Below are 25,885 nucleotides of genomic sequence, written 5' to 3' on the forward strand. Positions count from 1 at the left end.
ACTTGAGATATACCTCACTGGATTACACAGAGAGAGCCATGACAAAACTTTCAGATTATGTGCCCCAGGCAGGTATGTCCCTTGCCCTAAGCAGCATTCTTCCCTCACCCAGGATGACGCCACAATACAAACAAAAAATGACCGACTTCAACAATTGGCTTAGCTTCTGGTGTCAGTCTAGGGAGATCCAGTATCTGACAGCCTGGGGATAAAATGGTCGACAGACCAAGTTGCTTTGCCAGAGATGGTCTTCACCTGTCGCATCTAAGCTTTAGGTTGCTGGCAAAGGTACTTGCCTCCCCCATAGTGCCTTTTAAGGCAATATCATAAGAACAAAATTCTCAGATGTAAAATTTTCCTTCAGAAACAAACTCAGGGTTATGCTGCTTAATGTCAGGAGTCTAAATCGGAAACTGCACTCACATGAACTACTTTTCACCCTGGAAGATGCTGATGTCTGCTTAGTCACAGAGACATGGCTCAAGACCTCAGAGTACCCCAGCCATGCAGGGCTATAATGCCTTCCATATGTTCAGACCACAAAACCAACATGAAAAAAAAAACAAGGGAGGAGGAGTATCAAGCTTCATTAATGACAAACAGACCTCTAGACTGGTTAAACAGTGAGACTTCCTAGAGTTACTCCAAGTCCAACTAATTGTAGGAAAGACTGCCTCCATGTCATTGTTAGCTATAGGACCCCCACCATGAACCACGAAAACCACAAAGCCTACCTGGACCTACTTGAGTCACTCTAAGTATGGCCAAATACCCTGGTCATGGGTAACTTTAACTATTCTTCCATCGATTGGGTAACATATAGGAGTACAAACACCCTCACCCAAAGGTTCCTGGACTTTGTTAACACAAACACTCTGGAGCAAATAGTCAGCATCCCCACATGGAACTCCAACATCTTTGATGAAGTGGTCACCAACATGGGGGAATCACTGCACTACCCCATGCATGGGGCCCTCCCTGGTAAAGTCTGATCATAACTCAGTCTCATTCAAAGTAACAATCGTACCTGACCCACCCTCAGCAGCAAAAAGTTAAAAATTTCTCCAAAGCAAACTATTGCCTACTGAGCAATGGCATCAACAGTTTCAGACCTTTGCCAACACTGACAGCAATGGACCCTATACAGAGGTGTACACAAATGTCCTGCTGTCCTGTATAAATACCTACTATAAATGTGCAGACTCAGCCATACCGGAATGGATCAAATCAAATTCCTTATGAAAAAAGTAAGCCACCCTGGTGGACATCCAGCATAAATAAGAGAAAGAAATTGCTGTAAAAAAAACAAACAAAAAAAACAAGAGGGAATGGTCCCTGCAAAGGAAGAACTCCCTCCAAAGCGTAAACAAGCAGATTAGACATCTTGTAAAGTCCTCTAAAGCCAATTAAAAAACTAAATTAGCATCCCTACCTAAGGAAAATCACAAAGCATTATTTAGCTATGTTCGAACTCTAAAAGGGAAGGTCCAGCTTTGGCCAAACTAGCTGTGGACAGTACCATTTATACTGAACCTGAGGACATCGCCAACCTGCTAGCAGATGGATTTGGTGAAAACGTCACCCCCCCCCCATTCCCACCGATCTTACCCCATAACATACCTGTCACCAGTCTTCTGCCTTGTATCTCCAGAGAGCAGGTCACAGCTGTACTCTCCAACACCAAACACACAGCCTGTATAGGACCAGACAATATCCCAGGCTGCTTATTAAATGGTCTAAAACAGGAGTTAGTGGAACTGCTGAGCGCACACTTCAATCTCAGTCTAAACACTGGTTTTGTCTCAACTGAGTGGGAAACAGCAACCGTAATCCCCTTGCACAAAGGGGGTCCCTCAACTGACTCCGGGAACTACAGACCCATACGCCTAACCAGTTTGAACTGCAAGGGCATGGAGAGAATCATCATGGACCTTAACAAGGACATAGGTGACCTTCAAACTCTTGACCTAACCCAATTTGACTTCATTAAGGGCAGATCTTGCTTGCTATACCTGGTGGACTTCGAGAATGTCACCAAGGCCCTGGATGAAGGCAAAACCATTCACACTGCCTATCTTGACCTATCCAAGACCTTTGTCACAATCCTTCACTCAGCTATCACTAAGAATCACACCCAGCTGGGGATTAACCCTTATGTCACTAGATGGGGTGCCAACTGGCTCACAAGCAGAACACATACAGTCAAAATTGGGGACGCCATCTCTACTAGCAAACCTGTTACCAGTGGTGTTCCTCAAGGATCTGTGTTAGGTCCCCTGATGTTTGGTATCTATTTTTCAGACGTCCAGGTGAAAATAGATGGCCTATGGATTATCAAGTCTGGACCCAGTTTGCAGTCATCAGCAATCACTGAATCGTCCACAAAGATGTCAACATACTACAAAATGTGCTTACACAGACAAATGATTGGTGTCAAAACAATGGACTTAAATAAACACAAAAAAATGCATCATTATCCCCTTTGGCAAAGGAGATAGCCCTGCTAATTACAACATTAATAATACCCCCCAAAGTTCAAACCCAGTGGTGAGAGATTTAGGAATGCAAGGTGATAGTAGCCTTAATTTTGATCATCAGGTGTCCACAGTAGTAAGGATGGCCTCCTACATTGCACACCTCATAAACAAGGGTATAACATCCAAAGTTAATGAGTTTATAACTCTACTCAACTCTCATTAGACCAATAATGGAGTACAATGCTCCCTACTCTATGTACCTTACGAGACATCAGCAGCATCTGAAGAGACCTTAGAGGTTTCTCACCAAGAAAATTCAGGGCCTACAACACACGACCTACACGGACACACTGAAGACCCTATCACTTTACTCAGTATCATACAGACTGCTCAGAGGAAACTTGTGCCTGGCCTACAGGGCAGTCTCAGACCCTGCCCTGATAAAGCTGCTGCACCAAACCACAAATCCAATGGGACAAGATTCACTTGCTCTAGGAATCTTAACCTAGCCTGCGGTATTAACAGGACATGCTGGAGAGACAGATATGTCTCCCAGATGTTGCCACTCCTCTGGAACAAACTCCCAATTTATGTAAAACAGAGCTCCTTAATGACCCTATTTAAATGTAACCTGGACATTTGGATAGGAAACCATAAATTTACGCTGGGGGGTTCACCTATGCCCCTCTTAGATGGCCACAGACCGTGATGATCTTAGATTTGCACACACAGACTATATATATTAGTCCATAAAGGAAGAAGGGTATAACATGGCTAGGCTTGTAGAGGGTTTATGGCCAATAGCCTAGTAACCACCTATGATCCTATAAACAGAGATTAACATTTTGAAAAGGGTTGTATATATTCATAAAAAGCACAGACTGAACTAAGTACATATAGTTATAAAAATCATCCAACAGGCTTATGCCAAGAAAGACAACAAAGTTACTTCAGGAGAATAGTCATCACAAAAAATGACACCCATAATAGAACAGACTGGAGCAGAAAATAAAGAAATGGCAATAAAAGGTTGGAAATTAAGGAGAGCAGGAAAATGCTAAAACAAATATTTAAAAATGAAAAGAAATGTATGAAAAAAAGTGAAAGAAATATTATATTTATAGTACAACAATGCGGTCCAGATTCACCAAGCAGACTAAACAGTGAATCAGGTGATGTTGCAACAAGATACCAGAAACCACACTCAAGTCTCCAAATCTTAGCTTGAAAACAAATGTAGCTGTATTAGGGATACTTAGTGAGAACAGCCATACACGTCATACTACCCAATGTCTACTATAATCTGTTGCAACTTTAGAAAATGTTTATATATTTAATGTCTTACCATTATTCACAAGGTTTACTTGTACACATCACTGTACCTTAGCAGCTCAATTTTTAACATTAATAGCTGTAGTTGGATGGGTTATATTTTTATTAATGGATTACCTACATTATATCTCTGTTCTAAACACTCTTAGTTGACTTAGTAACGTCTCCCATTTGACTGCTGTTTTTGTCTTTGTGACCTGTTCATGGCTGAAAAGGATCCTTGAACAAGTTCACTTATCTGATTATCAAATGTCAAATAAAATATAAAGATGTAGTAACCCAAGAGAAGGAAATGAGTGCTGCACCTTACATATTATTTTCTGTCTGTGATAATGATAATGCTCCTAATTCAGAGATTTCCACATCTATAAAGCCAACAAAAATGACTTATTTCTAAGTCAAAACATAACTCAAACCTACCTTATTAAAAGTCAGATTCTGGTTTACCCAAAACTGCTGATTCCACTCCTGGGTTTCCATTCTCAAGGTTCGGAGTTGATGTTCTAGAGGAGTTTCATTCTTTGGGACATGGAATTTTATTTGTCGAAGATTTGAGAATTTATCAGGGGGCCCAATCCAGTCATGAATGGAGTCTTCAGGAACATTAAAATCCATTTTCTAATGACAAATTTACAACGATACATTAGTTAAACAGATAACAGGATTATTGCTGAAATCTTTATGCAATCATCACTTCTAAACTCAAAGCTTGTGTACAGATATCTACACTGAATTTCACTATTTAAGAATGTATTCTTTTGTATTTAGCTACTCGGTATAAAATAATCCAATTTCCATTTAAAACGTCTGAACCTGAACAAATCATTCTGTGATAATTTAATAAAGATTTTTTGATTATAAAAGAATTTATCACTTATAACATAGGCAATCATAAATTTAGATCTATGAAAACAAACCATACTGACATATTTTAGTTGCAAACATTATACACCACTTATAATCTATCCAGTTACTGTCAGTCAAATATTGCATAGCTCATCCAAACCCTGCCTTCTTTTAAAACGAATTCCTCCTCCACACAGTTATTCTGCATGCAGTGTTCCCAAAATTCCCATTTTTTTCTATTTAATTTACTCCTGTCCTTTTCTAAAGATCCCATTTCCAGTTGCTTTCTCTCTGTTACTATATTCACTAGGTCTAGTACAGTTGCTTTAGACTTTGATTTCCATTTTCTAGTAATTGCTTTTTAGGCAGCCACCATAATTAGACTCAACAAGGCCTTACTATGTCAGGCAAATTAGATATTGTATAATAGCTCAAAAAAAATTCCTTAGTTATAATAATTTGCTCAACCAGTACATCTGTTTGAGTTGTCTGCATGGAATTTTTAAAGTCTGCTTACACTCCCAAAAAATATGCTCCCAATTACCTCTTACCTTACTGTCACATCGCTAACATTTGTTATCTACCTAACAAATAATTCTTGGGAGTCTACATGGAGTATAAAAATACCTATGCAAACACATCCAAGCAAAGATCCTAAATCTTACATATGTGGGAGACATACATATATCCCCCAATTGTTTCTTTGTGAATTGCTTATTCAATCTCTCTTCCCAATCCTTTCTAACTGCCTCTGATTACTATACTTATTATGCAATACTTTACATGTTCTAAGTATCCCTTTTTGAACAGCAGTACTGTTCTAGATTCTACTAAAAACTCTACCAGTGCTGTCTTTTGCTTAGGATCCCCCTATTTCTTTCTCTTTGCCTATACTCTGACATCAATCTTTGATAGGGAAGTTAATCTCTAGCTTGCAGTCCAAACAAATTTTTGGCCTCTTCCCATTCTATTACCTTTCCTTCTCTAATTATTTTCTCCAAATATCTTGGCTCCTTTGCCAGTTTTCTCCATTAAATTCCACCCCCTCTTGCTTATTGTCTGTATTAAATCCAGTCACCCCTATCAGTAGAATCTCCTTCTTCCACTCCTGTGTCGGCTTAGTTCTTAGAATACTTTCTACTGCTTTATGAATATAATATTCTGTATAGTTATTGTTATTCTCCTTATGGATCTGCATCCAAATCCCAGTCTCCTCTTCTTTCTTCAGCTTCCATCCTGCTTCGTCATCCTCTCCTTCCACTACGAATTATAGATTTCTGCTTGTGCTATGTACAGGAGCTTAAACTGTGAAGCTCTGAAATGCCCCTTCAAATCAGGTAAATGCAAACCAACTTGTTCTATTGGAAGAATCAGCTTTATCCCACTTGACTCTTGACATCTTCCCCTCCCAGACAAAATCTTTCAGCTTTTTATTAATTGATAACCACAACTTCTCTAGTCGGTAAAATATGCCTGACCTGTGTAGAAAACTAAAGGGACTAAAATATTCTGACTGCTAGTATCTTACTATCCATGTCTATAAAACAGAGCTTCCAATTTCTCAGGTTTTGTATCATCTTTTGTTTAGTCTCTTACCACATATACTTAGCTATCACAAGAGAATAACAACAAAGGATGGCCACAAATGAAGACCAAAAACAACCACAATCCACTCGAGCAGCCAAATGAGAGCCGGAGAATCACCAAACACAGTTTATTGATACAAATTAACGCTGCTAATACACGTTTGCGTTTTCGTATAAATCACTTCCTCGGATACTACTGCAAAACACAAATTCCATTTAAATACTATGACACTATTCCAAAACGGAATACTATTGGATGATCCAGTCATTGAATTACTAATGTGTATATAAAAAAACTCAAAATACTTCGTGATCTGCATATTAGACAAAAAACGAATAAGAACAATATTAATATTTCATTCCTGTCCAATACCAATATATAAAATCATTAAAAAACATGAAATTTGAATATGAAATACATATGTTATACAAAATATAATAAATAAAATGATTTTAAAATAAATTAATTCACAAATATACCACTGCCCTCTAGTGGAGTTACATAAAATGACATCCAAAGCTGCCCTAATAGCTTAGCCGATCTCAGTTTTAAAACTGATGTGATGGACAACATATCATTTAAACCGGGTTCCCTGTTGGCTTCTAAAATTAAATGATATGTTGTCCATCACATCAGTTTTAAAACTGGTATTGGACAGGAATGAAATATTAATATTGTTCTTATTCAGTTTTTGTCTAATATGCAGATCACAATAAGTATTTTGAGTTTTTTTATATACACATTAGTAATTCAATGACTGGATCATCCAAGAGTATTCCGTTTGGAATAGTGTCATAGTATTTAAATGGAATTTGTGTTTTGCAGTAATATCCGAGGAAGTGATTTATACAAAAACGCAAACGTGTATTAGCAGCGTTAATTTGTATCAATAAACTGTGTTTGGTGATTCTCCGGTTCTCATTTGACTGCTCAATGGATTGTGGTTATCACAAGATATTGCTGAACCAATTCGTGTGTGGGTACATAGTTCTATCTTCATTAAGTTTGAATGCTGAAAAGACAAGAAACTGTGTCAAATTGTTCCAAAAACACAGAAATGTCATTTTCTGGTTTTATCAGGTATAAAATAATATCATCTGCAAATAAAGCCACATTTTCTTGACCAGCATACCTCTTATATCATTGAATTTCTGAGTCCCTTATTTTCTTTGCCAATGGTTCTAAATATAATCCAAATAAAGGGGGAAGAGGGCACCCTTTCTGGTTAGTCTGCTCAAACAGAACTCGTCAGAGAGGAAACCACACACTTTAATTTTCATCTCCGATTTCTCATATATCCTCCTATTCATTCTTATATTTTTATCAGGGAATGCAAATGCTTCTATTGTCCTGCTCATAAAATCCTAGCTTACTCTGTTGAATGCTTTCACTGCATCAAAACCCAACAACAACAGTGGAGTGGTATTTTCTGATCTTCTACTCCCATCTGGATCATCACTGTTCTACTAATGTTGTCAAATGTATGCCTCCCCTCCACAAAACCATACTGATCCATATCTATCAATTTTGGCTTCACCTTTGCCATTCTTTTAGCCATTATACACATGGTTTAGAATTAAAACGGGCCTTATGAAGCTTTATCTGATGGGTCTTTATACCATCTTTAGGTATTAAAGCCATCACTGCTTTCTTCCAGGTTGTTAGGTGCTTCTCCTCCTTTTAAAATACTGTTCAGCAATTTCTTCCTGATCTTTATCAGTTTATCTCTAATCTAGCTTCAAAACTTCCAAACCAATATCAACTATTCCTGGGGACCTTCCTTAATATTGGATACACAACACCATTTATATCTCATCTCCTCCTATCCTAACTGCTAGACAATGAGAATAATCTACCTCTAAGCTTGGCATATTTAGGTTTTCGAGAAACATTTCCATTTACACTTTTTCTTGATTTCTATATTTCTCTGCTTTATACACATTTTCATAAAACTTCTTAAATATTTCTAATATGTCTAGAGGATCTATGGTTATCTTACTTGTTACACGTTCTCTATTCTTTGTGACAAACCTTTCTACTTTCTGTTGCCCGAGATGTGCTAAAAGTTTTTGTGGTATGGAGTTAGTATAAAAACAGTTGCTTAACAGCAGTCTTTCAAAACTAATTCATATTATTCAGGTAATCCCTTATCTTCTGGTTACCATTCTGCCAATGCTCCTCTTCTTGTTCTGTGAGATTCCCCTACTCTGCAATACTTAAACCTTTTGTCAGTCTCTCTAAATAATTCTTTTTACTTCTTAACCATGTCTCTAGTTCCGCCTTATTTTTAAACTCCACTTCAATTTTATGCCACTCCCTAGTTATATATTCAGAAGAAATGTTTATCTTCCTTAACTCCAAAATAACTTCTATTACTCATTCTTTAAATTCCTCTATTTTTACTAGATAGGTGGGAATGCACCAGTGCCTCATTTCTATTTCATTAGCATTTTTACTATTGGTACATGATCTGAAATAGTTTGGATGTGTATCAAAACTTTCAATTAAATGCACATGTTCCTGTGAAATACAAGTTCTGTCTACCAAAGCCATATTTTTGTACATTGGGGAATATGTACATTCACATCTTCCATGGCAAATATGTTCATAAATACCTTCAAAAATCTGCCCTCTTATTTTCCCTTCTGTACCCACTAGATACATCCTCACTGCTGCAAATCAAATTCCAGTCCCCACCTAGAAGTGATATTCCCTGCTGAAAGCTCATTATTTCTTCCAGAATTTTCTTAAGTTCCATTATAGCACTTTTAAGTGGAATATAAATACATGCCAGTGTAATCCTCCTCTCTTGCCAGTAGCCCCTTAGTACTACAAATCTACCACCATCATCTTTGTTTGCTCTCTTCTATCAAAACTGGAGCTCCTCTTGCAATTAATACAGGTACTCCCCTGTTCTTTTGTCCCAGATATTCGGCTGAATAACCATCCTGAAATCCTTTATCAAATTCACATGCTCAGTTCTTTCCAAATGCGTCTCCTGTAGCACAGCTATTTTAACTCTACATTTTTAATATAGTTCACTACTCTCTGTTTTGTATACATCTGTAAGGCAATTTACATTTAAAGATAATATAGAAAGTGTTGTCATTATGTTATTCCCACCGGTTATACGTAACCGCTTTTTAAAATGTCTAATTTCAGCTTTTGTGTTACAAGCATACATTAATGTTTGATAGGTTAATATTTTATTTAGTTGTTACTTGTCATATCCATTCGAACTTATGTCACATCTTTCAATTTTTTTTGTTTTAGTGATAATCCTTAAAAAAAAAAAAAAAAAAACACCCACACCCATACCCACACAGAACAGACCTAAAACCTATTAACTTAATACTAACAGATAAAACTATGTACATCTTCAAACATTGACATTTTAACCCTCCTAACAGGAAAAACTATCCCACTGGAAAATGAGAAAGCTTTACTTTATAGCATGCAGGTTATGTTATGCATTACAAAAATTCTACTGTTAAGAATAAAATTTTGTTTTACTTACATCAGTTAACTTTTTCCTTCCTCTTCCCCTCTCTTAAATGTTCTTCCAAACATTAATGACATGAAGTAGCACATACACCTTGGAGTCTCCTACAAGTTTAACAAAGTCAAAGCAGTCCAGTAATTCCGGGTCTTCTTGCTTTGTCATGTTTCACTAATATAATTAATGCTTTGCAATTTCACACTTGTCAATTTCTGAGTTGCTGGTTTCCTTCCTGTTGATCTCCATCCCCCAAATCCAGTATCTGCCTTCATTTCCAATATACTCTGGGTTCTTCTAGTCAACCTCTGTGCTTTTTCCTGTCTCTCAAGCATCTTCCTTTGAAACACTGGAAAAGGTTTCACTGGCACAGTCTCTTTTCGGGTTTTATTACCAGAAGAAAGAAGCAGAATTTCCTCTTGTTTGATAAGCTCACTTTTTTGGACAAACGTTTGTAATTTTTGCTTAGCATGATCTGCATTAAAAATTATTCTGACCTTACAGGAAAGAATATTCTGAAAATAGTTGAATACAGCAGCTTGAATCTCATACCTGCTTCTTGACATTCCCTAATTACTGGGATAAATGTATTCCTCTTCTGCCTGGTGTACAGTGAGTAATTATGTTCCACTAACACTCTACTACTGTGTCCTTCTACTACAGTTTTGTCAGAATCAACTTTTTCTGCTGGTAGGATTGCATCTTTACTATTAAAGGTCTAGGCGGCTTTCTCAAGGCCAGATTTGGAGCATAATATGTGCCCTTTGGATTAACAACTCCTGCTGTGGATACCAGTCCAGTTGCTTGCATTAATTTTATGAAAGCACAAATAGTCTGTTCCTTCCAACTTCTCTGGTACAGCAGGAAATCTCAGTTTTTCCCTACATGCTCTGTCCTTTAATTCTATTATTGTTTTGAAACATCTCTTATTGACCAGTCTCATACTCAGCCAGCCTTTTCTTCATTTTAACCTCTGATTTTTTTGTAGTTATCACCTTTTCCTGAATATCTGTTTAAAGCTAGTTCCATTTTTTCCTTTTATTTGAGTTGACATACTCGTTCAGTGTTCCATTTATTTTGATCAGCTCTGAGCATATTTAACTTATTTTTACCTGTAGATTACTAAAAGTCATGTCTTGCACCAGAGCTGGAGCTTGAACTGCTTTTTCTGAACAACTGCAAAGCACTTCCCATTCAGAGTTTTCTCCTTACCTTTTGCAACCGGTTTTGTTTTGGGTTCTCCGAATTTCTCTTTTGTTGGCATCCAGGCAGTACACTTACTAGCCAGTTACTGAAATTTACTAAAAAGACAAGTCACTGTCTCTCTTTTCCGAGTTCGCTTTCACACTGACAGAGCTGAAATTAAACAGTTACTCAGTGTACAGCCATACTGGAAGTTCAAGTTCAGATGTATTCTAAAGGTTTAGCACCAGGAAAAGGCATTTAACAAAAATGTTGAAAGAAAAGTGAGCTAAACAAAATCAGCACACAATCTATGCACACCTGACTAATAGAAATTAGATAAAGCAGATTTTAAGGTGTGCATTGGCATGGCCAATCATATGAATTACATAAAGGGCTTAAAACACACCATTAGTGTACATGACTATTCTCTTTTCTTCATATAATCTCCCATAGTGGAAGCCAACTGGGACAAATCATGCATTTAGTAAGAAAACAGAGAAGCAACATCAGCTTTTTCAGGAAAAATGAAGAAACTAACTAGGATGATCAACAAAAATGAAAAGGTCTAATGTCTGGCTCCAGTAAAAGGCATAGGACTGTTAAATATTTTTACCGTACAATTAAAGTTTCCATATATTTCTTAACCTGAAACACATTTTTGCTCACATTGTTGCAGTCCTATGATCCCAATTATTTGCTATTAACATTTTCAAGGTGCAGGTTTTCTGTATAGTGCTCTACATAATATATTTCAAATAAACAGTTTTTTTTTCCACTGCTTGCCCCTTACTTGTTTCCTGATAACATGAAACTGCAACTTATTCTCTTTCAATATGATATGCTGCCCCTAGGGACCCTCCTCATCTTCTTGGTTCTTTTTCCTCCCCAGGACAAATTCCAATCCATGCTCAGGGCCAGTGAGGACATCACAGTAATACCAGCAGTGTCACTGTGCTACTTGGAGCTGTCTTTGCAGTATCCTATATTCCTCCTCCCCTTCGTAATGCTCTTGTACATTCTGGGCTATCCATACAATTGAACGTGCTGGCATATCCCATCTCCACAGCAGCTCACCAGTGCCCCCATGCCTACTGGACAATGCCCTTGGTGGATCCCAAGCATCCACTACGGATCAACTATGAGGTGCAGCTGATCAGACACCCTCCCCTCAAGGAGGAACATGCCCATCATCCAGTTACTGGCATATTTATTAATTTAACATTTGTTTACCGGGAAAGTCTGACTGGGAGACAGCCTATTTTCAGAGGAGGCCCGGGGAGAACTACTCCAGATGCATGTCTTTAGAGTGTAGGAGGAAACTCATGTGAATGTGAGGAGGACATGCAGACTCCGCGCAGAAGGACCCCAGCCAGGAACTGAACAAGAGAACCGCTTGCTGTGAGGTGACAATGCTAACCGCTGCACCATCTGCGCAGTTAAGTGATCTGGGCTGATTTATCCATAGTCAGGGCTATAGCCCTCAGCCATGGTGTTGGCTAGTAGAGTGATAAATATTACTACAAGATTAAATTATCAATAAAATAACATTTTTGCATGCTTTCAATCACATTTTATTGACTGAAAAGTCTGTTTACACATTCACAATTACTTTTAAAAATGAAAACTGTAACTGTATTTACCGGAGGTTTTCTTCCTGGGTCTCAGTTGAAAATTGTATATGCCAAGTCAGAATTTCCCAGCTGACTCAAAGAACAATGTATACAATGTTGCAATTTTAGAGAAGGAAGACCGATTACACTAATGTATACAAAAAAATATTCCTTTAATGTAATTTTTAGAATCTTTATATTTGGTCGTTTGGATCAAAAGGTCATCAGTCACTTTACAGAGAAAGAGAGTATCTCTGGACAGGAACTAGTATAACTGACCAAAAACATTCAATGATTTGGGAAAAAATGTGTTTTAAGCCCTTTCTGTAATTCATACGATTGGACATGCCACTGCACATCTTGAAATAAATTAATCTAGTATCTGTAAGTAAGCTGCCCCATAGATCATGTGTTGGTTTTGTTTAGCTCACATTTCTTCCTACTTTTCTATTCATTGTACTGGCCAAACAAATGAGAAAAAAACAAACAAACAAGCGAGTACAATACAGGAACTGGGCCCATTCTATTGCTGGAAACAACAGCAGGTAATCTCAGGTAGTAAACAATAAATCCAGTTGTGAAAAGATTTATGGAATAACCAAACAGACAAACTGATGGTGCACAGAAGCAGAGAACCCATAACCACCAGGGTCCAACAAAATTAAAGCCATAGAAGGACAAATGGTCTTATGCCAGCACAATGCCACACCAACAGAATGGATAAGTCCATGGAATTCTAGAAAGGGTACCCTATACAAAGAATACAAATAAGATCGTAGAAAGTGCAAAAATAAGTTGCCACCCATGGACTAAGCCCAAGAAAAAAATGTACAAAAGGGAGTATAACAACTCCATCCAAACACATCATCCTTCTAGTAACCACCAAAAGTGCTACTTTTTCTACCATTCATACTATGTTAAGTTCTAGTGTAATCTAAAATGTATAATTAATTCTTCAGCCTCCCCTACAACATCTCTCAACCCTGTAGCACAAGAATTTTAGACAAAGTCAAAAACAATGGAGGGAGGAAAAAGGCCCAAAATCAGAGAAAGATTTTAAATTTTGCTCTTAGAAATTTAGAAAGTTGGTAGAACAATAAGTTTTGCATTAACATGCATTTTCTAAAACATATGATGTCTGAAACTCAAATGTCTGCCATTATATGGTGACTTCAGACTTCACCGATTTGCCAGAAAACTACAAATAACATATGGAATAGACCAAAAACAGAAGACAAAAATTTGGACAGTTGAGTGGTATGCTTCTCACTTGAGCAGTTGATCCTCCCCACAACTGGTTACACACACTGTCTCTTACCTGATGACCAGACAGCCTCTCCTCCCGATTGGTTTAAGGCTTCTTAGCTACTCAAGATTGGAGTGATGTTTATGTGCCTTCACTCTGACTGGTCAAACTCTAATTTTTTCTAGGTTATATATAGTGAACAGCAAATGCATGCACCATTAATGAACTATACAAGTACATAAAAGTATCGGATATGCTTCTTAAAATTTAGAAAAAGTCCTGCTTAAAGATGAATAAGGTTAATGGATTTCACTTATCTTCTTCATATGTTTTGATAGTGCATGCTTATACACAAATGCTAGAAGACTGTGAATGTTAGGCAGATATCAAATGTACATCATCTATCAAGCGCTATATCTAATCTATATATACAGACTAGGGAATGACCTCTGAAGCAAATGGCTTTGTCATTGCAAAAAAGTGCTTACATCAGTTTTAGCTGTCATCATCATGCAGACATGTGAACACAGGTGTTTAGGTTATATAGGCACTTACATAAGTAGTTTGGTTAAATTGGGATTATTTTGTATTTAGAGATGCTTTTTTATTTTCATTTACATATATTATACCTTAAATATATCCTCTTTCTTTTTAACAATTGTCAATCACTCCAGCATTACATAAATTGCTCAATTCCTGCTTGGTTAGTTGGTTTAGATTTTGATTTCCATTTTCTAGTAACTACATTTTGGCAAACAACAGCATTAAACCTAGTAAGGCCTTCCTATGTCTAGTTAATTTGGAAAACTGTGTGTCAGCTCAAAATAATTATTTTCTTATTTTCAGCCATTTGCTCCCCCAACATTTCTGTAGGGATTCTTTCTTAAAATGTGCCAACTCGTTACACTCAAAATAACATGTCCTCATTTCTCTCTCTCTTTCCCATCACTCTGCTAGCAACTGCCGTCTACCAGATGAAAAACTCTCTGAAATGTTTGGGTTATAAAAATACATATGCAAACACTTACAAGCAAAAATACTAAACACTTTGGATTCTGTTGCATACTTGGGAGCCATACAGATGTTCTTCCATTATTTCAGAGGGATCATAGCGGACCCATTCCCTCCCCATTATTTTTCATAAGTAGGCAAGTAGGAGGCATTTAAGATGACCTGCAATGTATGAAAAATGACAAAGCATATAGGGACCCAGAGCAAACACATCTGCCAAGGGCTGTGGTGGCCCAATTTGCACCCATGGGTGTACCCATGAGGATACTGACAAATGATCACCATGGTCATGCAGGGATACAGATAAGAGAAGGGCAGTTACATACCAGGCTTACACAGATGTCACACAGTTCCAGAGGCTGCATCACTGTCATCAATGGCCATGGCAGCCTCAATACCTAGGTGTGGCCAATCTCATGGCCATGGCAAATGTTCATTTGATCCCACTGCAGGAATTCTCTACTGTGCCAGCCATTCTGAGTCCCACAATTCCAAACCATTCCTATCCTTACTGGCCAGCTGAGTTCCAAACCTAATTTCATGGAAAACATCCATCTGCTGTCTTTTCACACAGGCAGCAACAGCAGGTTTACCATATATGCCACTGAAGTGCTACACCATCCCTGAAACTACAGGGCCACATAGCATTTGTGACCAAAGTTCATGACATGCAAGTACCGCTCCAAAAACAGAGGATGCAAACCTTGACTCCACACCTAAAATGCTACCTGCCTGTATGGCTACCTCATCTGCCACCCAGAAACCTTACACTTATGGTAGCATTGCTGTCACTTGTCACTGTGCCCCAACCCACTGGTGTAAATAACTACTGTGCTCTGCCAACATCTCTGGCCTGTAAGAGTAGGGTAACATTTATGCACAGTGTGGCCTGTCATTGCATTATAAATATGTAGCCTGGGTGCGTTGATGCATACATCAGTTTTATTTTGAAACTTCTCATATGACCCACAGCTGTGAACCAGATGCCACCTCTTTGCCAGTGCTGCATCCTTTTGCACCTACCTCTGCCTGACATGTGGGGACTGCTTTGCTATCTATGAAGAGCATATATGCTCCTGTATTTACCGCAGTATCCATCAAGAAACTGATGTAAAATCTGTTAAGAGTTTCACAGATATTGGCTTAACACTTCCCCTGTCATATAGGGAAAAGTCCTTGCAGCAAAGACAGTTAGCAATATATAAAAGTTCACGTCCACTAGATTAGGAAGTCCACTGATCTGCCCCGATTCCACATGTTGGAAGCACATTTTATTAACCTCTGTATGATGCCTCTGTTCACACAGGAGCAGGTGAAAATGTCTAGTAGTGGAGGTGGATGTTAAGTCAGCTACTGGCAGATGAATCTGTAATGCAGGGGGTGATAGCAGGCACCATCCTGGGTACTGGCTCCAAAAAGCAGATAGTAATGCTTGCTGTTCAGCTAATGTTATGCTACTCCTAGCATCACAGCATGAGTAAATCTTCTTTTCTGTACACCAAAGAACCCTGGTTTTCATAACAGATTATTGCGGAGGCTCTAACTGTTAACTGTACATATTTTTGAATCACTCTGCCATCTCTGATGTCTTCATTTGCATATGTGACCATTCGCATAAGCATGACGACACATTTTGTATGTTATTATGCAGTCAAATGCCATTTCTTCTATAGTGCAGTCAAGCTACTTGTACATGAATCACTGCCTCCATGTCCACTGCCACCCACAGTACTTTGTGCAATGTTGGATGCTGACCATTTCTGAATATCTCCCACTGTCTCAGCTTTACTTCATTCAGCCAGATTTGAAGTTTTTCACAGGATGGCAAACCCCTTTTGAGTGCTTGCTCACTGAGATATTAACAGAAAGATAAAATGTATGCTTAGTCACATAAGTAATGTAAATAACACTCAATATCGCTCAAGATGTGCAATTTAAATTGACAGCTTTCTTCAACGGTATCCAATATTGCACCTGATACATTGAAACTGTCTGCTACTCACTTGGTTTTGGAGATATTTATGGATACAATTAAATATTACATACCTTTTTAATTATGTGCAAATAACTAACAATATATTCTGCCTCTTGAACTTGGTGGACTTCTTAGCCACTAAAGCCCTGGGTGAAGGCAAATCCAGGCATACGGCCTACCGGGACCTGGCCAAGACCTTTGACACCGTTTCCCACTCAGGCATCATTGATAAATTCACCCAGCTGGAGATCAAACTGTATACTGTCAAGTGGATTGCAAGCTGGATCACCGATGGAACACACACAGTCAAAATAGAAGACTCTACCTCCACCAGCAGACCTGTAACCAGTGGTGATCCACAGGGATCTGTGCTGGGGCCCCTATTGTTTGGGATCTACTTCTCGGATGTACAAGCTAAAACAAAAGGCCTATGGCTGACAAAGTTTGCTGATCACAAACTGGGTGCAATCATCGAGTACCAAAATTATGTCAACATCCTAACACAGACAAACGACTGGTGCCAAACTCATGGGCTAAAACTCGATACAAAAAATGCATCATCATCCCCTTCAGCACGGGTGATGTCCCTGCAGATTACCACGTTAATAAATCCCCTAAGTAAGCAATCCGTGGTGAGAGATTTGGGCACACAGGTTGACAGCAACCTTTCCTTTGACCACCACATCTCCACAGTGGTAATAAAGGCTCATAAGTAAGGGCATTGTATCAGAACAAAAGAGGTTATAACCCCCCTGCACTCCTCACTCATTGGGCCAGTAATGGAGTACAATGCTAACTTTCGCATGTAGCTTACCAGGAACCTGCAGCAACTGAAAAGACCTTAAAGGTTTCTTTGAAAGAAAATTCAGGGTCTTCAGTACATGTCATACACTGACAGACTGAAATCACTGTCACTATACTCTGTGAGACTACTCATAGGTGACCTCTGTCTTTCATATAAAGTAATCTCAGATCCTGCTCTAATGGAAATGATGCACATGCATAAATCAAATGGTATAAGATGCACTCACTGCAGGGAACTCAACCTAGTAAGCAAATATGAACAGGACTTGCTGGAGAGACAGATATCTGTCAGAGAATACCTCTCCTCTGGAACAAACTTCCAATTCAGGTGAAGCAGAGCCCCTCGCTTACCCTATTTAAGCATAATTTGGATGACTGGATGGGAAAATGCAAATTCACCCGGGAGTGTCATCTGTGTTCCTCTTGGACAGCGGCAGTATTTGTTGACTTAGTTCCACTTAATACCTTAATATTCTTTGGAACAGGGGTTGTACTTGGCTAGGCTTGTAAGAGTCCTACAGCCATTAGCCTAGTAATTCTACGATCCTATGATCCACGATAGTGCATTATTAATGGACAATCAAATTGTACTGCTCTGTCTCACATCAAGCCATTTAAATTTATGCACCTCAGTAACATACAGATAGTTCATTTATGAAAAGCATGAATGTAAATATCAGTAACTTAGATTAACGACCAGTACGATTGCACTTTTACAACTTGCCCTTTTACATACTGCCTATGATTACATGGGAAACTACTTCATCAATGAAGCTGGTGTCAGTAATAAGCCATGGGTCAATAAGGTACTAAGGGTGTTTAAATGAATTATACAAAAAGGTAATATAGCTATCAAGGAGTCCATGCTTTAGTAAATATACATAGCAAATATATTCTACTGGCTGTCCCTCATCTCAGAGTTTAGCATCCACACTAACATAAATTCAGGCTATTGCTAAACATCTGGACCTACATTTGGTGATTTTTTGTATGACCTGATGATAGTTCTACTACTGTTCAAAAAGCACTAAACTGAATCAATTTATTCAAAAATTCTAAAGTCTGAAAACATTTTGCTTACATATAAATTGACTGAAAATGCATCAAATACCAGCACAAGTTTTATGCAGGAACCGCCAAGTTTGGAGTACAGTACAAGATGACTGTTTCACACAAACACTAAACAAAACCTCATTATAGTACCAACTGTAACCCTGATCTCCAGTCTGAAGTCACCATCTATAAGGGATACATGTGGGATATCTAAAAAATGTAACATCATTCAGTGTGAAACTCTACCTTAATGCAACATTTAAACAAAACAAAGGTCCAGTATAAGCTGATGCAAGAAATAATGGAAGTCTTTGTCATACTTAGTGCAGGAGAAGAAGATATACGGAGTCAGCGGTATGACGTTCTGCAGGATTATCAGGTTATTAAACAGAGACATATCTAACAGCTGTGCTTCAATTACTCACAGAAACTCGAAGTTTTGAGCACAGTCAGAAAGTATACACCTGCAATACACTTTCTCTTGTCGACTTTCTTCCAGCATTGCACCTCATCTTCTCCAGTGAAATGTTTGTTCTTTTGTGGAACTAAGCAGCAAAACCTTATCTTCCAAACACATATGGCCTACACATGGGTAAATGAGTCTTTGTGCCAACCATGTGCTCCCAAACACTACATATATCATGACTTTCTACTGTGCATGGGCTCACTGCTGCCCATGAAGCCATCACAATGTATATGTCACTAGCATCACTTGCTGCACATTTATGTTTTGCAAGAAGCCTTTGCATTCCTGTGTGTGGGCTATTCCCCACATTCCTCATCTCTAAATGTAAATGCTTGTCATGTTGCAATAAGTAGGAAAAAAGAAAATGGTTAAATTTTTTCTGACTTAGGGTGACCTCAGAGGCAGGTTACTACAAAACAAAACTTTCTGGTTATCAGATTCATGACTTCCCATGGACTTGGTAGTGCACCCAGCATTTATGTTAATTATTACGTGCATAAAAATCTACAAGTGCAGAGAAGAATATGCATTCATTTCCAGTCCTTGCTTTAACCAGAGGGGCAATGGATTTTCAGACATATAACTAGTCCTGGATGGGACATCATTCCTTAGCAGGGCATGCACACCAAGATTTACAAGCATACTGCATACACAGCTACAGGTAAATTGGAGGATTCCAGTTTAACCTACTAGCATTTCTTTGGGATTTGCAAGGAAAGTAGAGACCCTTTCAAAAATCCAAGCAGACAGAGGAGAAACATGCAGATTCCACAGAAGCTACTCCAACCAGGAACTGAACAAGATAGCAAAGTGCTGCATGGCAATGTTAATCAGGGGAATGCACATTCCTCAAATAATGTGGTACAAGTCAACAATCTGCCTGATGCCACAGCTGCAAGGCTCAATAAAATATAAAGTAATTTGCAATTCTTGTGGGGAGGATGTGATAACTGAAAAAATGGCATACTTAACAGACTCTGTGCGCCCATTCAGTTTACAAAGGCAGCAATATTTTCATCTGTGTTATAAACTCTGACAATAGAATCTTCCCGGTTTACAATTATGCCACTGGCACTCCTAAAGTTTATAAACATGGAAGAGGGGGTGACTGACTGTTACATTATCTGCTTTGAACCAGAGTAGACATATACCCATGGTTATGTCTACCAATACTACTGCCACTTCCATTCAGGGCATTTGACACTGAACACCATTATTTAAGGAAAATACTCTCAACTGTGAGAGCAAAACATATTTTGCATTTCAAAATTTCTAGAGGTCTGATTTGTTTTTTCTTTCAGACAGATTGTGATCATGCAATTTATAAGAAGCTTAAAATTATTCTTAATATTTGTTGTGCATGGAGTGCCTTGATTACTCTGCAAAAACAGATGAAAAGACAGGATTATTGAGCACTTTTCTGACATCAGAAAGGTACTTAACAGCACTGAGGAAGGTGCTTAACAATTAAGCATTAGTCTTGTATACTAGCAGTGCTCAGATGCCACTGAAGAAGAGCATCAGGAAAACATTAAACACTTAATATGGATTTTTTTAAAGTCTGAATAAAGTGTTTACTGGCTTCCTGATGATGTTCTTTGGTGGCCACTATCTGTATGAGTAGGGCAACAGTTAGTACTGTATGGCTTTCTAAAACTCTAATACACTTATTGCTACTACGCTGCTCATTTCCCCCTCCCAAATAACTGATGTTATCTGTTCTTGACATGGATATTGAGCTTCACTCTCAAGGTGAATTTCTTGTTTCGAACACATCAACATCCTAGTTATGTTTGGAGACCCAATTATAATCCTCCATGTTACATGAGTTGTACATTAGTAGGAAGGTAATGGATTCAATTTTCAGGGTCTGTAATGAGTACGGAATTCCGAACAGGACTAATTATTTAATAAGCAAATTAGTTTCACGTATAGATAAAAGATGATCTGTGCAGAGATGAAGGTACATTTTCTGTATTAGTAATGACCCTTTCTTTACCGTATAATGGCTTATTAGTGCTATGTATTATAGATAACTAACAGGACTATTTTTTTGTAAACAGAAAGTTGTTTTTCAGGGCTATACAACATTGAGGTGTCTTCCATACTGCACTTATAGCCAAATACCTTGGGGAATGTAATGAGGAAGGTCCAAATTTGAGTTATGCATTGTGCATATTTAACTTGTAAGGACCATCAGATGAGATATTAAACCAAGATCCTACCTATTAGAGTTGGTGGCGGCTCAAGTGGATTTGAAAGATCCCATGGCACTTATCAAAAAGAATAGGGGAACTTCCATGTCGCTCCAGACAAACTTCTCCTAAGCAGTATGACTACCACCGGAGTCTTCCTTGAAGATATGCCACAGGCCTAGTGGGACTAACCCAATCAACAAAAAAACATACAAAGAATAAAAAACACAAGAATGTTGAACTTCAGTAGCAGATACTGGTAACTTCTCTCACTCTACACTCATAACATTTCTGAGCTCCTACCAGTAGTGCAGATTTATTCTACATGGAACTATGTTTTACGATGCCTCTTTAAATAACTGGAAAGAGCTGTGATTCTTGCAGACAGGAGCTCCAAAGCAGAGATTCATTCTTTTCCAGGGCACCTACTAAAGAACTTGTCTATCTCCATTCTGGCACATTTTCTGATGTCAATACACATGAAGGAAGGAAGCATTCCTCATGGATATACAATATATATATATATATATATATATATATATATATATATATATATTTACACTTTAGGTACAGATTCAGCAAAGAATGTTGCCATTAACACCATTCATAAGCATAAGGCACACATTCAACTCAATATGCCAGCATTAGAAAATCTTCTACTGTGGGACCCATCAATGCTTTTAGAAGGCTAATGCAAGAGAAAGGGCTGCTTCCAATCCTTTCCAACATAATGAAAACAAGCAATTCTAGAATTTTTAGCCATGTAGCATCATAGCTGATTACTAAGCCAGTAGCTTCAAGAAGCCTTTTTAAGCCCCTAGCTATGTATTCCCATGTATAACTGACAGGATAAATTACCCAGTGACATACAGTTGTGTTTAAGTGGCATAGCATTTATAAGCTACCCCTGTCCAACAGGGGAAAGACACAAATACATGGGTAAATTTGCAATTTCCCATTTATTTGTACAGGTTATGTTTGAATAGACCAAGGCATGAACTCTGCTTCACATATACGAGAGGTCTGTTCCAAAGCAAGAGCAGTCTGTAGGACACATCTGTCTCTCCAATCAGATTAACAAAAGATAAAAGGAAGAAAGAAATTTATGAGTCATGAGAGAAAACAATAACACTCCAATTTATTATGTCCTGTAGCATAAGTCCTAGTTCACAGAGTTGTTAGTCACCCATCATAATGTGGGTAATAGTTGATAAGATCTTTGTCAAAATGATGGATGCATGTGCTAATATGTGAATATATTCTGCATTCACATTTGTGTTACACTTCATTCTTTCTGAAGTCAAGTAACTATGGAGGAAGGGAAGCAATCAGTTTTGTAAAGCAGGGCTGGGGGTACAAGTGGTTTGCCCCTGCAAATAAGTCCATGATTAAAGTGTATTTTGCTGTGGATGGGAAAATAAACAGATTACTTCATTGGAATTAGAAGATGATGTTCCAAGTCTTGAAGACACAAGGTAGGTCCATGAAATTTATGAACAAGAGTTTGGGGGATTATCGCAGGCCACTGAAAAAATCATAGCCAAATGAAGAGTGAACTGCAGAACAGCTTAGTAAATGTAAGGATGTGAAGGATAACTGTTATAAAAAATTAGTACATGCTCAAAAATTAAGCTTAATAATGACACGGAGCTGTCAAAACAGACCTCTGCAACACAAAAAGACTGATCAATTATACTGAAGGGAAATTTACAATAGCAAGAACATTTTGGAGGAGTGAAATGAGCTGTGGAAGTGGAAATGCCATGCTTTGAGGAACCTGTAATAACATTTGCAGCACTGCAATAGTTAAGAATTAGGGAGAAGAAACAGTCTAGTGCAGGGTGCTAGGAAGTAAATTAAGCAAGAACTTGAGGAGAAATTAAAGACAGGGACAGGATATTATTTAAAAAGTCAAACAGAACATGAGAGGGCCCAGGACCCTAGGAAAAATGACAGGGAGCTGGAGGAAAACACAATTGATAATTCAATTGGGGATGAGGATGAGCAGGAGGAGGAAATGTTTTGGGAGCACAGAGAAAAGGTGAGATCATGGATGGCAGACCAACTGGTGCAAACTCAAGGAGGAAACTAAAAAGGAATCAAGACTAAAGCAAAACTACAATGGGGATGTGGTACTCAACGCTTAGACTGGGGGGACCTAAACTGAAAACAGACTGGGAGAGTTGAAAAAACAGTATCAACAGAGAGAAAGGCAAGCAAGTCTCCATAAGAAAATAATAAGAAGCTGATCTATAAGATTTCTGAGAAGCAAACACTTGGGGAGAAGCAAAGGAAGAAAAATAATGGGAGAGGGGAAGACAGAGAAAAAATGGTACAAATGGGAGAACAAGCATGAAGCACGTGTGAGGAATACAAATAAGCTCAACTACTTTTGAAGGCAGCACCAAGTCAATCTACAGGGGATTTTCAACAGGAAAAAACAGAGTTACTGGAAACTCTGTAGCTCTGGAATAGAAGAAAACAAAACTGAGAGACAATGAAATGGAGATAATGCTAGTTATAGCAGGATGCACATATGTAGTGAATGGACATGACTGCTAGACATGGGGAAGCCAAATGTAAGGGAAGACTACTAAAAGCAAAACCATGAAGAAAGTGATATTAGAATATAAGCTAGAGGAAGATGGAATGAAATGGAGATGTAATGGGAAAAAGTGTCTGGAATTTAAAGACCTTCAGGATATAAGCAGTGACAGTGAGAGAAGGGACAAAGGTGTTGATGGCTGAAGCAAACTAAGCCAGACACAGGTGAAAATGAGTGGCCTGTTCATACCAAAAGAGAATGGCAAAAGAAAAGCCATGAAGATATTATTTCAATGAGAACAGTGAATGCAGAACCAACACTGGAAGGAAAGTGGAAGACCATGGGTTTAGGGTATGATGGATCTCAATGTTTTGTTATAATTATATGTTCATATCAAAAATCTGGAATTTAGTAAGACAGTGGCAATGTTATCTGAATTCAGTTTATGAAAGTGTCCATTTTGAAAATGAAATTGTTGTACTGAGAATAAATAAACCAGGGAATTAGACCACGGTATTGCACCAAAACGCAGTTTAATAAGATTTAGCACTTTCGTTACATTTGAATCCATACCAAGGCAGAAATGAATCCCTTCAAGTTCGTTCAGTACATTTCCCTTAATTCAGTCCCACATTTTAAATACATAAAATTAGTATTCGTGTTTAATGATAAAAACTATTAAAAAAGAACAGTGAAAGACATCCATTCTACATATACCACACAACATTAATAATATAGTTATTCTCCCCAATATTGCATTTTATAAAAAGAAGTTAGCTTTTAGTTTCAAAACACAGCTCAGACATTCTCTTTTAGACCAGGTGGTTCTATTGCATTAGTATGTATAATCCATTGGAACTCTAATGTAATTAATCTACATGTGTCTGTTATTTCGTTGTACTGAGAATAAATATGCACAGAAAAAGACTTTAAAGTATGTTCAAAAGGGAAACTGTTTCAGAGTTCGAATCCTGTATTTGTATGGATCACCATCCGGCATACATGACTATTAGGCTGCTACATTTGTGAATTTTGGTTAACAAAACACACATATACATGGTCTGGCTGAGAAATTCATGAGCTATCACACTTTCATTTATTTATTTTCATTTATTAACTGGGGTTCAGTCTGAGAGCAGACAAAATAAGGATAACATTGTGAACTCAAAGTTCAAGGTGCAATACAAGATTTACAATGATGGAATCGCATTCCAGGACACAGAAAATACAAAATACATAAAAATATAAAAGCTGATACATCTGACTAGCATATCATTGGATACTAACCAGCATAATGGGATATATATACTACGTTCTAGGTACTATTTATATGGAATGAGAAGTAGAATAGATTAAACATGATGATTACTCAGTATCATTGGCAAGACGGAATGACTTAAGAGCAGGGGAGGTACTTAATACTTAGCACAATGTAGTGGATATTTACTGTGAAAAGTTTTTCATTTCGGAGATCACACTGAAGAAGCAGAAATGATGCAGGTTGTGTGCAGTCTCATTACTCTGAGCACTTGTTTTTTTAAAACTGGGGGTTGCAATGGGCACGGCAGGTGTCAACTCTTATGCCAATATTGTCTTGGCTTATTGGGAAAAGCAGTCAATTTTTACAGATGTTAGATTTAGTTCACATGTGAAATTTTACAAACGATTTGTGAACTATGTCTTTTTTGTTTGGCAAGGACCAACCAATCGACTGCTGGAGTCTGTAGATTATCTACAAAACACAACTACCTTTCTTTCATTTACTATGCATTACTCTGCTGAAGATATAGGCTTTCTTGACACTGTTATTAAGAAGGATGAGCTAGGCAGAATCTGCACTAGTATGTATAGGAAACCCTGTAGGAAGAACAACATTCCTCCACAACACTAGCATGCACCCCAGGCACATTCCAAGGAATGTTGTTAAAAACCAAGTGCTCAGAGTAATGAGACTGCACACAAATGAAACTAAGCTGGAAGAAGCTCTGGCTACTTTACGTATAGAGTTGTTAGAATGTGGTTACAAAATAGGAGTAATTGAAAGGGCTATTAATAAG

At 38.0% G+C, this 25,885-nt stretch overlaps 1 protein-coding gene across 2 annotated transcripts in view; it reads right to left on the minus strand.

Moving 5' to 3' along the window:
- LOC122804570 (cytochrome c oxidase assembly factor 8) overlaps positions 1 to 25,885 on the minus strand; it is a 350,597-nt gene that overhangs the window by 195,884 nt on the left and 128,828 nt on the right. For both annotated transcript variants that reach the window (XM_044074516.1, XM_044074517.1), the window contains exon 2: positions 4,230 to 4,427. In XM_044074516.1, coding sequence (XP_043930451.1) covers positions 4,230 to 4,427 — 198 coding nt within the window. The remainder of the gene's footprint in view (positions 1 to 4,229; positions 4,428 to 25,885) is intronic.

Source organism: Protopterus annectens, chromosome 6.part0 (assembly GCF_019279795.1).
Source record: "Protopterus annectens isolate FY-2018-M chromosome 6.part0, PAN1.0, whole genome shotgun sequence".
In the NCBI taxonomy this organism is placed as follows: Eukaryota; Metazoa; Chordata; order Ceratodontiformes; family Protopteridae; genus Protopterus; species Protopterus annectens.